Raw genomic sequence first — 14,741 nt, forward strand, 5'->3', positions numbered from 1 at the left:
TTAGATCACTTTTTCTCTTTTTCTACCATCTAATTCTGGAAAGGAAATTCATAGGCAGAATTGCAACTTGTTCAAACTATACATTGAGTTTCACCACAAAAGAATAAACAGAACTAGTGTTCAACATTACACTCTTACATGCATGACACTAAATACAAAAACACCCTAAATAAAAAACCTGTCGATGGTTAGAATAACCTATTTACAAGTTATGCTTTTCAAATTGCTCCATGGTCTTAAGAATCATATGACACAAAAGCAGAGCACCTCTTCTAGTAATCCTCGGCCCAAAGTGTGACAAACACATCATCGAAGATGATGGAAAATTTCACATCAGCAGGCTCTAAGAACTGATTCATTGGGCAAAACCTCTTGGGAGTGAATGCAATTTAAGCAACTTTCCAAATCTACCAAAAGTGGGATTCATTTTGTAACGAACCACTGTATCTACTTGGCAGCATACCAGTTCTGTGCACACTTGGCATCAACCGCAAGGTCAACATTAAGGATGTTCTTGCCACCAAAGGGCTTCGACATGCAGTCAACAACTATGGCCTTTGCAACCTCCTCTGATTCTGATGGCCCTTCCAAGATGACTTCATCATGGACCTGCTTTCCATACAAAGTTAATTCTGACTCTGGCCGAAATAAACTTTACTCAAATATTCCCCAGTTAGTCAATCATGACTCTAGAGAGAACGAAATTTTCATCATGAAGCAATTTCCATATATGAAATTACACTTAAAGCATGTTCTAAGCTCTTAGCTTTTCATGTTTGTTTTTTTTAATTTTTGTGTAGCGCGCACACACACAATTATACCCAGAAACCAACAGACCTGTTTCCCAGACCCACCCTCATTAGGACACGGGAAACCAGAAACTCTAGCAAACCTAGGTAGGTATACCATGAGGGGGTTTAAACACCAGACCACACGGGAGCAAACCATGGACCTGGCCATTCCTGCAAACCCCTCTGTTGGTAGAATATTTAGAACTTGCATTTCTCTTCCTGGCATTAGCACAGGTTCATAACTCGTTTGATAAAAAGAAAAATAAATTGGAGCTAACCTGTAAAAGCAGCCTCCACCCAAGATCTTTCAAACGTGCATTATTGGATATCTCTAACATGGCACACATGGCGACATCAGCAGCACTACCCTGTTGCAGTCGAGTAATTAAAATTCAGAGAGAGAGAGATAGATAGGACAAAAACCTGCATGGAGTATTAATAGCGAGATAGATAGATAGTACAAAAACCTGCACTGGAGTATTGATAGCAGCCCTTTCAATATGTCCTCTTTGAGCACGGCTAGCACGAGTTAATGAGGGAAACCAGCGTGCCCGTCCTAGCAATGTTCGAACACATCTAAATTCTTTAGCTTCTTTTTTACGTTCTTCTTGCCACCTTCTCACTTCTTTTCTTTCTTTGTACCAAAGTTCAACTGTTTTCTCTGCATCCTGGACAGATACCTGAGGACCACAAAACACTAATGGATCATAAAAATTGCTAAAAAAGAAAAGGACTGCCAGATTATAATTTGAATCTACAGAGTACCTTCCAATCCCGGGAAAGCCCAACTGGAGTTTTCCCATATGCAATGGAAAAGTTGAGCATTTTAGCTTTCCTTCTCTCCGATCCGTAGGTATCCTGAAATGTAACATTTTGAATGAGAAGATAGTTATCAGAGTAAAACCAGAGCTACTCATAGAAGTAACCTCATCAAACGAACCAGATTAGACTGGCAAAAGGGAAAGAAAAAAAAAATCTAGATGTTACATGCTAACAGATGGTAACAACTAACGAGTGCACGTTGATTGACAACATTTAATAGAAAATTTAAAATTGGATGGAATTCACCAAAACATTGCAACATGTTTGAGACATAAAGGACAAAAAATAATTTTTTCTTTCTGATGGCCCTTAGAGAAGTTTTCCCATAAAACAAAACTACCAAAAAAATTTCCCACATTAAAGAATCACAAATTGATTTTGTTAAACTAGCATCTCAGTATAACATACACACACATCTTACCTTCAACATTGGAACTGGGGGTTTATCCTGACCAGGTTGAGGATCCCACTCAAGTAGCACTTCCTTGTTCTCAACAGCTTCACGAATATGCTGGTACATGTTCATTGCAGTCCTTGAATGGAAATCCCCACCAGCTTTGAAGGCATCCAACATGCTCTTACAGTTAGAAAGATGAGCAAGAATCCTAAGTTCCAGCTGCCATATTAACACATTAGTCAATACATTTTAAATCATGTAATGTGCAGATAGTACAAACAGCTAACCTGTCCATAGTCAGCAACAATGAGAGAATTTCCAGGTGCAGCTACAAATGCCTGGCGGATCTTATACCGGTCCTTTTCAAGAGCTGGTTGATTCTGATTCAGTGAAAAGAAAAACAGAATGAGCACACATACCTCAAAGGTTAAGAACGTATTTAATACTTTGGAATCCCCCAAACCCATTTCTTGCACCCCAGCTTGAAACTGGGGCCTCCCCGCTGAACCATACAACCTTTAGAAGACAGGAAACTCTAGCAAATAGCTAGGCAGGTTCCTGAGGATGTTCAAACCCCAGACCACATAGAAGCCACCATGGGACTCACCATTACTACTAATCCCTCACTGCTTGTATTTGATTGAAGATCAAAGTCATTACTTGATGAATGAAAAACACAAATCATCCCCGTGGGTGATTCACAATTTTACCTGTGGTAAAAATCCTAATAACACCACTCTGAGGAGAAGTGTAATTGATCTTAGACCAAATTTAAAACTCTGTCAGAGTTTTGCTAAACGGAACCCATATGCAAGTCACATGTTGGGTATAATATTAAAATAAATAAATAAATTCTCTTTAGGTAGAAAAATTGAAGTCTTCATTTTTTTTGGTAGGCTTAACCCTGAGGGAAGCCCTTCCAGAAGATCCTTTGTGGTGTGTGTGTTTGGGGGGGGGGGGGGGGAGGGTGGTGTCTGGGGTTTGGAAATAGTTTTCAAGCAGCAATAGATGCGCCTCAGTTAGAACCTCATTAGCTGTGTCATTGCCATCGAACCTACAGTCTGAGATCAAGCTTCATGTTCATTCGACAATCCAAAGAGTTGAAAACAGACAAATCAAATAAATGAAACTGAGAAATAAAAAATTTGGAGAGAAATCCAACTGCTCCCAACCCACAGCATGTAGTTCTGGGAGCTAATATTATCTTGCAATTTCTTTTTAACAGGGTGGATGATGTGAAGTAAATTTGGGGCAGTCAGCCCTTCCATCAAAGGCCCCTAAATTCATTTCTTGTCCAGATTAAGTTGCTTGTCAATATGCCGTTGGTTGTGTAAAGAGCATTCCTCCAATTAAAACAGGAGGTTTGTTTAAGTTGAAGACATTTTTCATCCCACCTATGGGGTTGTCTTAATTACATTTCTCTGCTAGAGTTCCAACTTCATCTGGGATACTCACTCATATTTTTTATTTTTAATATCTGTAATTTCAGTTTTATGGTTTTCTTTTTTCCAGAAAGACGTTAATATCTCAAAATGGCCCATTTTCCCTTCCACATGACACACATGGTACAGTTTAATGGAGGCTAGATGAAGTCAACATTTTCCAACATTGTAAACGGCAAAAAGAACTGACTTGCCTGGTCATATGGCATGCACACAGATCCAAATCTAACGAAATTTAAACGGAATCATGGAAACGGGTGATGGAATGCACCAAGGGTGTCCTTAAACATCCTGTAAACACGGGTTCCAATTAACCCCTCTCCCCACCAAAGATCAGGAAACCAAGAGAAGCTGACTATCCAGATTTCATCATCAGTCAGATAAAGTGATGGTGAATTGTCTAGGATAAAGGCAGTATATCATTTTCATTTATTTATAAGATAGCAAGAATGTTGGAGCCAATAACAAACCTGCAAATTTGGTCGCCTAGCAGATAACCGCCCGGTTTCTGTGTTGATATTTAGTGAACAATGAATTCGTCTGTTTTTGCCAGCTATATTACTGCCCTATATTATTCACAGTAGAAAAACACGAGAATGAGGAGCAAGCTTGAGAGGATTGGAAAATTAATGTAGCAGCCAATTCACACAACACACATGAATAAAAGGAAACTCAGTAATTTGAAAGTAAGGGCAGAATCACCTGCAAAGGGAGGATGAAGTTGGATATCAACGAATCAATAGAGCAAACTTGACATAATGCAGCAATGGCTTGGCAAGCTTCCTTCCCCTTCTCATCTGACTCGAATGCTTGCAAAGCTGTTCCATAGTCGGACCTGTCAAGATTTTCAGAGATAATCTCTTCTTTTCCCAAGTATTCATCACTCACTGTCTCACAAGAATCTCCATCATCAACAGACTCCATATCAGGAGCGGGATCCATAAAATCATACTCTGAAGAGATCTTGCCAGCTAAAATCTTCAAAGCATCTCCGCTAACTGAAGGCCAACCAGTTGCTGTGTAAATCTCAGTTGGCAGATTGACACCAATTGTGTGCAGAGTGATATTGCAAAATTTTGGAGCTGTACTTTTGCCTTCTTCAATCACTTTATCAGTGTTTGGAACTCTAAAAGTCCTCTCATTTGGAAGAGCCTGATTCGAGTCCTTGCTGTACCAGGAAATAATCAAGTCAATCAATACAGCTTCTGTTGGCTCGAGAAGGCTATAGGGATTGTATCAGGAAATTATATTTTAACTTGATATTGTACCTTTATTTAAATAGCTTACTATGAAAATGAAGGATGATTGAGGTAGTTCACAGTAAATACCCAAAAAAAAGAAAAAAAGAAACCCAGGGATATTATTGTTTTCAGGTAGAACATCTCAGTGGGATATCTGGGGATATGATTATCACAGTATCATATGAACCAGTGACCCCAGCAATCAAGCTCCTTACTACATTAAGTTTTGGGTTTGAGGTTTCACTATCTTTTCCAGGATAGGGCAATTTTCTCAACATTAGCCAATACTCCAGTAAAATTTGCAAGTATTTATGTTTCCTCCCTTGTACTAATGGTAATCATGCTGTCACAGCTCTTAAAATTAAGCTATACAGGTGAAGAGTGTAAAAAAGATTGAAAACCCTTAACCTTAACCTGTTTCAATTTAGAAAAAAAGAGAATGAAACAGTATCTATTTATGAGAGTTAACTGTGTCTTCTGCACCCCAGGCATAAAATATTAAAAATCAATGTTTCTACAAGAGTAAACATGTCGAACATGGCATGGGTGATGAATTTCTATGTCTACATTACCAGTGCACTCAAGTTTGAAACCTAACAGGGCCTATCCTAACATCATTTATGAGGAGGCGGACGACGCCTCAGATAAAGATCACTTTTGTGTACCCATCAGATGACAAGAGGAAGATGCAAAAACAGAACATCAGAAGCGAAACTATTATTTTGGGATTATGTTCAACATGTAATCAGCTCTTATATTGTGTCTGTATTTACAAGAAGTGTTTCATTGATTTCAAATCCCTAGTAACGAACAAAAGCTCATATAGTCAAGACTTGCATCTGTTTTAAGTCTTTTTCATACGATAAAGTACAAAACGCCAAAATAATTGTCTACATCACCAAGCACATATATATTGCAGGTGAGAATTCTACTTTTATAAATTTTGGTAATATGTACCTGTTCACGGTCCCACCAAATAAAAGCTGGCGTAGTTGCACATCACTTCCCACATTCATGTACTTAGCATCAGGGCAAAAGCTGGAAGCCCACTTGCGAAATCTATTCACAGCAACCTCTTGTTCTGATTTGGCCAACTTCTCAATTTCAGCTAGATATCCTCGATCAACCAGCATTCCCTCGGTTTCCATCTGAACTAAGAGCTCGCCAAATGGTCGCCAGTATTTTTTATAGAAATCAAACATGGTTCCAGGAGCTGGATTTCCATCAATTTCCCACTGCCTATTGGAGAGTTGGTTTTTCATACTCTCATAAAGCTTTAGTGTGCTTATTGCATCTAACGCAGAATAACAGATCCATGGTTTTCTCTCCTCTCTTTGTAGCACTTCAACTGGGTCAAGGATTGTTATTTTCCCATCGGTACCATCTTTTTTCAATTTCTTTCTGCCAAATATTGTCTTCATTGATATCTTACCAATCAAGTCATTCTCCTCACATGATGGTGCCCCAGACATGACCTTTGGGTCATGTGTTAGAGCTTCAAGAGAGTAACCACCCTTTAACCGCCTTGATGAATCCCACAAGCGGGCCATGTGCATGGTGTCGGCATGAAAGCCAGAAACCTTAAACCCATAGTTCTCAATTACATGGTTATCAAAGCTATAATTGTGCCAAACCTACAAAAGGTAAGGTGATTTTCATTATCAAATTTCTCCATCAAGCATGCACCTTATATGCTCAGTCAAACAAATACCAAGTATATCAGTCAACAAAACAAATGCAATTGGACCAATTTTGTGTGTGTGTGTGTGAGAGAGAGAGAGAGAGAGAGAGTTTGTGTATGGAAAGTCGAAACAGATATTGTCCAGACAAACAAAAAATATTCACATTTGGCTACAACCTGCAGTCAATAGGATATTGAGCCATGTACCAAGGATCAGTTTTCAGTAAATTTCCATCAACTAAGTACAATAACAGAGGGTTCTAAAATTACTTATCAATAAATGCTTGGGCAAGCAAACAATTGCAAACAATTCATTAATTGGACAAATTTAGAAAGAGTAAAGTGGCCACTTAAACAAGCTAACCACAACTTCAGCATACATTATTCGTGCATAAACTTCTACACTAAGACAAACAATTCCAAGCTCAGATCGTCAATATGAAGTTATGAACCAAATTCTTCCAAAAAAAAGGTGGCAATATCATTGCAGCAAAGCAAACGGAAGAAGTCATTTTCCAAAGCTGCTGCTATCTAATTAAAGTTTTATTGTTTGAAGGTTCTGGGATTCAAGAGCACCTTAAAGGAGAGGAAGACAAACAACCTTTTTAATGGAGGGATCTTCAAAAAATGGAGCAAATTCAAGTAGAAGTTCCTTGCCGCCACCATCAAGAACATCCACCCAGATGCAGGACTTTCCATTTCCAAAATCCACATCTGGTCCAGAATATATACTGAAGCATATTATCTGTCCATGATCTACAGGTGTTTCTTTCTTAACATCTATCTCGGCCACCTGTTAACATCCTATCATTAGCAATTAGACAGTAACTAGTATATAACAAAATATCAAGTACCCAACAACTAGTCACACATCTATCTACAAATATCAAGTACACTTCTATCCACTTCTATTACACAGAAGTTCTGTGACAGAACTATATCAATCAAAGTCAAGTATACATACCTCTGTGTCACAGGCATGGACAAGATGCCTATATTCACCTCTAAGCATCCTAACGACTTTCTTTGCAATAGAGACACTATTGACAATGAGAACTTTGTCGTAAATGTTATTAAGTGTCTTGCGAAGATCTTCCTTACTATGTACTGGTGTAGCAGCTTTAGATTCAGAAGATTTTACATCAGACTTGTCCCTGTTCATCACATTACCGGGTTCATCTTTACTAGGTCCAGAATCAATCCCTTTCCTGACCTTTGAGGTCTTCCCCAATAATGGCCCCTTGGACTTAACTTCCTTCCCTGATCTGGGTGGCGTAGCCACACCCAGTCTTGGACCATCATGTGCATAACCATTCACCTTTTCCACACTAGGATTGTCAATTCCTACAGAAGCTACTACATCTGGACTATCGTGTGCATAACCGTTTACTCTGTCCACATTACTTCCTTCACCATTTGTCTCGTATAAAGTTACCTCCCCCATCTCATAGCTACTGTTATCAACCTTTTCAGGGGTAATATTTTTTATATTTCCTTCAGAGTATGTCTTAGTTCTGTAAGAACTTTCCACTTCCTGTTTTTCTTTCCTCAGGCGAGTAACCGCAGCTCTCCAGGCATATCTAGAGTCGTTGGATTTTCCTTCAGAGGTCAGAGTATTATATGATTTGGCAGCCTGGACACCCCTTAGGCGCCCAACATAGACCTCTGGCTTGCAATCCAAAACTCGCCTGCATTTTTTATCAATTAAACATATATTAACTTCTCCTTGCATTCTAGGTATGCAAAGCGAGCGGAAAATATATTAGAAAACTTCAAAAGCAATCTGACATTCTCATGCTTGTGGATTTGTACTATACATTTACATATATAACAACATCCAAATGCCAAAGCCAACACCAACATAGACAAAAATGTGCATTTTGGTATCCTCACTTCCTACTCACAGTTCCCAAGAACTTCTCAAAAAAAATATAGCAAAAGATAAAACGAAAGTAATCAAAATTATTTTCACATTTTCCACAAAGAAATTTAACTACCCCCAAGATATCCAACAAACTCTACAGCAGTCAAGAGTCAACACAACACAAGAAGACTAAACGAGCAGTACCCAAGTAAAACACTAGTGCAAAACTCCACAACATTCAAACACCCAGAAACGCTGAAAGCTCAAAACAACAAAAACAAAACTGAAAAACACAATTACAAGCAAGTAACTAGGTAAAGACTGGACCTTGAAACTGAAGGAGTCCATAGGGACCTAGAAGAAGAAGAAGACAGAGGACAAGCCCGTAATAAAGAGAAATAAGAAGGGCAAGGCCTCAAATGGCTGGTCTGGAAGGAGGAGAACCCCATAGCCATGAGGTCGGTGAAAGCAACTCTCCCCAGCTTAATATGGCTAAGAGAAGAAAAAGAAGCCGTCTTGACAAGCTTGGGTGGCAGACCTGTAAAAAGAATGGGTGTTTGGGGGTGGATTATTTGGGGTCTGGAACAAGTGGGTCTGAGAGAGGAGCAGAGGAGCAGAGCAAAGCCATGAGATGAGATTGAGATTGAGATTGAGATGATGAAGGCGGTAAAGACTACAGAGGCTAAACCCTCGCTGGGTTTAGATTTTCGGCTTTTACTTTCTTTTTGTTTTCACCAAATTCTTATTTATATGGTTGCCAAAATATTTGTCTCTCAACAACTTGTAATACTAAAATATAAAAGGAAATGGTGATTTTACGGTTTAAGGGCTTGGGAAGGTAGGATATTGCAGCCCATTTTGCCGGGGGATTTTGTTCTCTTTTGCCCCTATGTTTCTCTGATTTACGGGATGCCATCGTTCTATAATCAAGTCAAATACACGTAGATTTCGTTCGTGGTTTCTAGAGGAAGTACAGTCGAAACAGAGAGAGCGAGAAAGAGACCGAGAGAGAGAAAGAAACCGAGAGAGCATTTTGCTGCGAGGGGAAAGAAGATCTGTGTCGAATCTGTCTGCAAGATTCAGATCGGTGGAGAGAAAGCGTTTTGTATCGAAGGTATTGTTTCCCAGATTTCTATGTTTTTTGGGGTTTTTGTTTTCTCTTTTGATTCATGTTGTTATTGACTCTGGGTTTCGGAAATTGGGAATTGAGTTTGATTATCTTTTACGGTTAGGGTTACTGTTTTTTTGGGTGATTGAATTTGATTCTGTAATTTCAGAGTTTTGATTCTGAGTTTGTTCTGTTTATGCTTAATTGAAGAGTTGGCTAAGATTTAGTATCTGCCGAGGCCTTTTAAGTATTGTAATAGCAATATAATTTTTTTTTTTTCCAAATGTGGTTCAGTGGTGTGTTCAAATGGTAGAGGAAGAAGAGGAGTAATAGACATGAGTTTGGTTTGGAGAGTAGGGATTGCAGGCTCGGAAATTTGTGTTTTTTGCTGTTGTGTTCTGCTTCTTTTAGTTTTGTTTGTGCTGGCTGCTGGGGTTAGAGATATAGGTATTTGAGTGGAATGGTTTTATCAATTTTGGTAACTTAAGAACTTTGTATCAACTTTGGTGTTATATGACGATCATAATGAGAACGTATAGGGATGTGATGGTGGGATTATATATATATATTTGGTAATATGATATTATAAGCAGCAGCAGCATATTAATTGTTACTACTGTAAGAAGCAAAGATTTTCACTATCTGCAATCTACAGTGTGTCAAAAATTTTATTAGGAATGTGTTTCCAAAGAGGCAATCTTTGTCAAGTTTAGTCATGTTATTCATTCAAGTCATGTCTTCTAAGTTGAATTTGAGTTTAGGTTTTGGTTTCTCCAATTTTGGTTTTAGTTTTGAGTTTAGGATCATGTTCTGGACTTTGCATTTTGACTGATACAGATTGTGATCTTTTGAATACTTTGTTTGTCCTGCACTTTGCGATTTTGATGGTTGATTGAAAAAATTAGAAGATAGAGATTTCAGTTAGGTGTTTATCAATTATTGATCCATCAACTTCAGGACCTCTTTTATGTTAAACTTTTTGATAATTGCTTGTTTAATTATCAATTACTTTCACTAAAATGCTATTGTGTCATTATTTTGATAGAGTCGTCTATATATATCTGCTGAATAGCACCGAAAGAGATGAAAGTGTTTTTCTTTAATAATAATAGAAAAGTGTTTAAAACAGTTGAATTTTTGCAGTGTGATTCCTGTAAATGGGCTTTTTTTGGGGCTTATATTACAATTGGCTTTTGAAAACTTTTGAGGCCCATAGCAATAATTTAAAGCTACTTGAAATGGTCTTCTGGATTCACAGAAACCTAGAATAAGGAAGACCTTCTTCCCTTGGCACCAGAGCTGTAGGCTGTAAGAGTAAGCCCCAAATCCAAAGCTCACTCTCGGTAAGTTCTAACTTCTTGTTTGTTTAGTCCCTTAACTTGTTCTTTCTAGGGTTGTTTTGATTTAAGGTTTCGACCTTTAATTTAATGGTACTTTATAGTTTACTAGTATGCTGTAAATTCTTACATTAGAGACCCATGATGTGAAATTTACAATCTTGAATTCTCTGTTTTTTTGGGTATGATTGCTCATTAGGGTTTGGTGAGGTTGATTATATCAGCAAAATTTGGATGGAGTGCGTGGTTCAGGGAATCATAGAAACACAGGTAATGCAGTTGGACTTACAATTTGTAATGCAGTTTCTTCGAGTGTGGATTTATGGCATTTGATACCTTTTGGTTAGCTGTCTTTGTGTTGCTGCTAGATGAGAAAGATTGAATCTCTTGCTTGCCATTACTTTTCGGTGCGTAGGTTTCTAAGTCTTTACCAAGTTAACAAATGATTCGTTTGAGGTTAATGTGTGAGGAACCAAGTTTGAATTTGATCATTTTAGTTAGTACTTTTCTTTTTTATATGCACAGAGATTTAATGATTATCAACTCTAGTTTGCTTATAATTGGAGGAACATCCTTGAAAGAACCGTATTCCCTCATTTTATATGTCCCCCCTATGCGTGGAGTATTTGAAGTTGTAACTAACATATGGTTTACGTCTTGCAGCATGTTGAAGCCCTTGAGATTCTTCTTCAGGGTCTTTGTGGTGTTCGCAGAGAACCTTTGAAGGTCCATGAGATATGCCTTAAAAGTGGCCCAAACTTAGGTACAGATTGTTTTCTCGTTTTCTCATACACTATTGATCTGTGTAGTGATTAGGCAAATCAGTATGTTATTTTTCCTCTTTTGTGGACTCATATTAAGGAGAAGCTCAAAGCCTTCTTTGGTGTGGTTCAATACAAAATTTCCCAGCAGTCTGTTGGCTTTTTTACTTGTTTGGTTCTTTTCCTTAGTGACTTCAAGTTCAGATTTTTCACCTCGAGTGACCTTTGAATTGATCCATGTGACAGTCTTTCTTAAGAATTTGTGTACAAGTGTTCCTGTTTTTAAGTAGCAAAAACAACATATGATTACTTTCACTAAAATGCTAATGTGTCATTATTATGATAGAGTCGTCTATATATATCTGCTGAATAGCACCGAAAGAGATGATTTGGCAGTCCCTTACTAGTTATGATTTTTTTTTATCTAGGAGCTGTACCTTCTGAGGTTCGACTTATTTGCAATCTTGAACAAACTGAACCTACATGGTAAAGCTCAAAAAATCTCTCCCCTTTCAAATTCATCAACGTATGTATTTTTATTTTTATATGATTAGTTGATTTCATATTGCATATATTTTACATCCTAAATTTTGTAGGACTGTGAGGTTCGTGGGGGGTGCGATGAGAGGTGCAGGTGCTGAGCAACTCTCAGTTTTAGTAAGAACTGTGATCGAAAGCAAAGCAAGCAAGAATGTGCTTCGCTTATTTTATGCACTTGGCTACAAGTTGGATCATGAGTTACTGAGGGTTGGGTTTGCGTTCCATTTCCAGAGAGGCACGCAGATGACTGTGACTGTGTCATCAGTTAATAAGATGCCACAACTACACAATACAGATGAAGCTGTCCCTGTAACTCCCGGGATACAGTTGGTTGAAGTTACAGCCCCTGCATCATCTGAAACTTATACTGAAGTTGCGTCGGCAGTGTCATCATTTTGCGAATATCTTGCACCGTAAGTTTAGTTTATTTATATTTTTTCTTCTATTTTCTGTTTTCCCAAGCCTAAGTTATAGCCGGGTGAGCTTTAATTCATATGTAGTGCATAGATGCCCTTTACCTTCATTATAATCTCATTCACAATTTGGCATGTTGGTTGATCATACAATATATGATGAGGCAGTAAATGGACAGAGCATAAAAATTACATCAACCTAAAAACTGTTGGTTCTTTAAATGGATTAGGCAAACTCACCATGGGATGATGCAGGTCTTGAATTTATATTGACTTGACAATTTATTCTTACATCTGAAATTGATTTTCTCAGCCTCCTGCATTTGTCAAAACCGGGAATTTCAACTGGGGTTGTTCCTACCGCTGCTGCCGCTGCTGCATCTCTCATGTCTGATGGTGGGGGTACTACCTTATAGCAGAAGTTGTAAATTTCCTTCAAATTCTGTATTTACTGGTTTAACAATAGTTGGTAATCATAACTGCTTGTCAAACTTCATAACAGTATATTACAGTAGTTTCTCATTGCTAAAACTTAAGAGGTGTGCTGGTGACAGTTACTCATCACCTGCAAAGTCAATAATCATAACTATGTTTTTTATATGTTTTTCCAAGCATCTACTGCATACTAGAAAGGGCTCTATCATTTGCTAGTATGCTGAATCATTGACAGGGATTGGCAATAGTTTCTTTCGTTGTGCTCTTCTTTTCTAGGCGATGAGTTGGTTCCTGGAGAAGCATCCCAGAGTTTCAAGGCCTAGAATGAAGGAGATAGACTTGTTTACGCATAATACACCGATTGGTGTACTGAATTACAGCTGGTTATGAGCAGTACGGTCCTCAGCTATCGTCTTTGATAATGATCATTATAGGTTAAACTTGTCTAAATGTGATTAGTACTCGACTTCAGCAGCTTGAGAAAAATGTAAAACCTGTCTTTAGTTGTTAGTTGCCTCTTTGTAGTTATTTGGATATAAGTCTCTCTTAGACGTAATTGCCATGGCATAAGAAACTTCTAGTTCTTTACAACCATCGTGGGTTAGGTGGTGAAAATAGATTGAGGAAAAAATGGGAGAGGAGGAAGCCTAATCGACATTTGCTTTTCCATGTTGCTCTGACAACAATTTACCTACTTGACCAATTTTAGAGACCTCCGCAATGTCAGATGAAACCATTGATTAAACAAGCTTGAGTTAGTGTTGACTAATATTCATATAAAAATAATATTAAAAGGAAAGAGTATTGATAAAAATGTAAAACGACATGACTTGAATATGACATAATTACTATTGGTCTCTTGACTCGTATATGACATAATTACTGTTGGTCTCTTTTAAGAAGCTCTATATGATCCCTTAGACTCTTTGGTTAGGGGTGGGCGCATATTGGTCCGATTCGGTTTTAGGCCTAAATTGAGTTTGACCCGGAGTTGTCGGTTGGTCTAAAATTTGTTCCGAGAATCGAAAGAGAATGGGTGGGTTGAAAACTTCGGGTCACTTAAATTTTTAGATCGGCCTTGTTGAAATAATTTTTGGCTTATGTGGAAAAGTTATTAGCATCTCTCTCTATTAGGGTTAGAATTTTGTGTTAGTAGCTTAACATATATTTGATTATAGGCATCTTGACCAAATGCCCATATCTATACAATTATTAAGAGAAGAGGCTTTGTTAGCCAAAACTGAAAATTTTAACAGATTTAACCCTGAAATATTAAAAAACTTTGAGAATAAATTAAATCACAAGGCTAAATAGGACAATTACAAAATAGATTTTTATTCAGAAAATTAAAAAGAAATGATTCCACAACGGCACAACCCCTACTTTTCTTTCTGCAATAACTCCCACTGAAACTATTTATTCTGCAGATAACTTTTTTTTTTTTTTTTTACAATTAAATTTTTTCTTACACATGCAGAGTATGTGATTACAGACTAGTGTATATATATATATATATATATATATATATATATTCCAGCAAGGAAATTAATTTCTAGTATAGATTAAGATACTCCCACTTACTTCATTTAGAAATTTTTATTCTTGCCCTAAACCTAATTAATAAACTACACTCCTCTAATCTCTCTCTCTCTCACTCTCTCTCTCCCTTCCCTCCCTGGCTGAGTCGACTCAACGAGTCACAACCACTGGACACCAACCACCGTCAACCTCGACGACGCCAAGTTCACCACCATCTTCACCGGAATGAGAATTGGACGGCCGTTGACTAGGCGGTTGAGGATGGAGATCTCGTAGTCGGAGTTGGTGGCAGAGTTGGGCATCAGAGACTGTATGACGATGAAGGAGGAGGAGGGGAAGAGGTCCTTGCCACAGTCTCAACCAAAAGTCA

General features: G+C 38.0%; 2 protein-coding genes across 2 annotated transcripts; one reads left to right on the forward strand and one right to left on the reverse strand.

Annotated features, from left to right (window-relative positions):
- Positions 1-33: 33 nt before the first annotated feature.
- LOC112165370 (DNA polymerase I B, chloroplastic/mitochondrial) lies at positions 34-9,068 on the reverse strand. The gene is made up of 12 exons (XM_024301859.2): positions 8,566-9,068; positions 7,339-8,062; positions 6,976-7,167; positions 5,651-6,327; positions 4,155-4,620; positions 3,923-4,018; positions 2,298-2,390; positions 2,035-2,229; positions 1,557-1,649; positions 1,259-1,471; positions 1,070-1,159; positions 34-609 (listed from the first exon to the last, which is right to left on the reverse strand). The coding sequence occupies exons 1-12, from the start codon at positions 8,691-8,693 to the stop codon at positions 448-450; spliced, it is 3,129 nt and encodes a 1,042-aa protein (XP_024157627.1). The 5' UTR covers positions 8,694-9,068; the 3' UTR covers positions 34-447.
- On the forward strand, positions 8,692-12,997 carry LOC112203656 (mediator of RNA polymerase II transcription subunit 18). The gene is made up of 7 exons (XM_024344585.2): positions 8,692-8,826; positions 9,184-9,352; positions 10,883-10,953; positions 11,347-11,446; positions 11,873-11,930; positions 12,041-12,397; positions 12,711-12,997. Exons 1-7 carry the CDS (start codon positions 8,692-8,694, stop codon positions 12,811-12,813), a joined length of 993 nt encoding a protein of 330 aa, XP_024200353.1. The 3' UTR covers positions 12,814-12,997.
- Positions 12,998-14,741: the final 1,744 nt, after the last annotated feature.

This window comes from Rosa chinensis, chromosome 5, assembly GCF_002994745.2.
Source record: "Rosa chinensis cultivar Old Blush chromosome 5, RchiOBHm-V2, whole genome shotgun sequence".
Taxonomy (NCBI): Eukaryota; Viridiplantae; Streptophyta; class Magnoliopsida; order Rosales; family Rosaceae; genus Rosa; species Rosa chinensis.

Bases quoted from the DNA above. Each gene is read 5' to 3' on its own strand.
- LOC112203656 (XM_024344585.2), top strand. From the start codon at position 8,692: ATGAGGTCGGTGAAAGCAACTCTCCCCAGCTTAATATGGCTAAGAGAA. The intron at 10,954-11,346 runs GTAATGCAGTTG...TACGTCTTGCAG, and splicing joins AGGGAATCATAGAAACACAG to CATGTTGAAGCCCTTGAGAT. The intron at 12,398-12,710 runs GTAAGTTTAGTT...TGATTTTCTCAG, and splicing joins TTTTGCGAATATCTTGCACC to CCTCCTGCATTTGTCAAAAC.
- LOC112165370 (XM_024301859.2), bottom strand. From the start codon at position 8,693: ATGGCTATGGGGTTCTCCTCCTTCCAGACCAGCCATTTGAGGCCTTGC. The intron at 1,160-1,258 runs GTTTTTGTACTA...CGACTGCAACAG, and splicing joins CTATCAATACTCCAGTGCAG to GGTAGTGCTGCTGATGTCGC. The intron at 610-1,069 runs GTTAGCTCCAAT...TATGGAAAGCAG, and splicing joins GGTGGAGGCTGCTTTTACAG to GTCCATGATGAAGTCATCTT.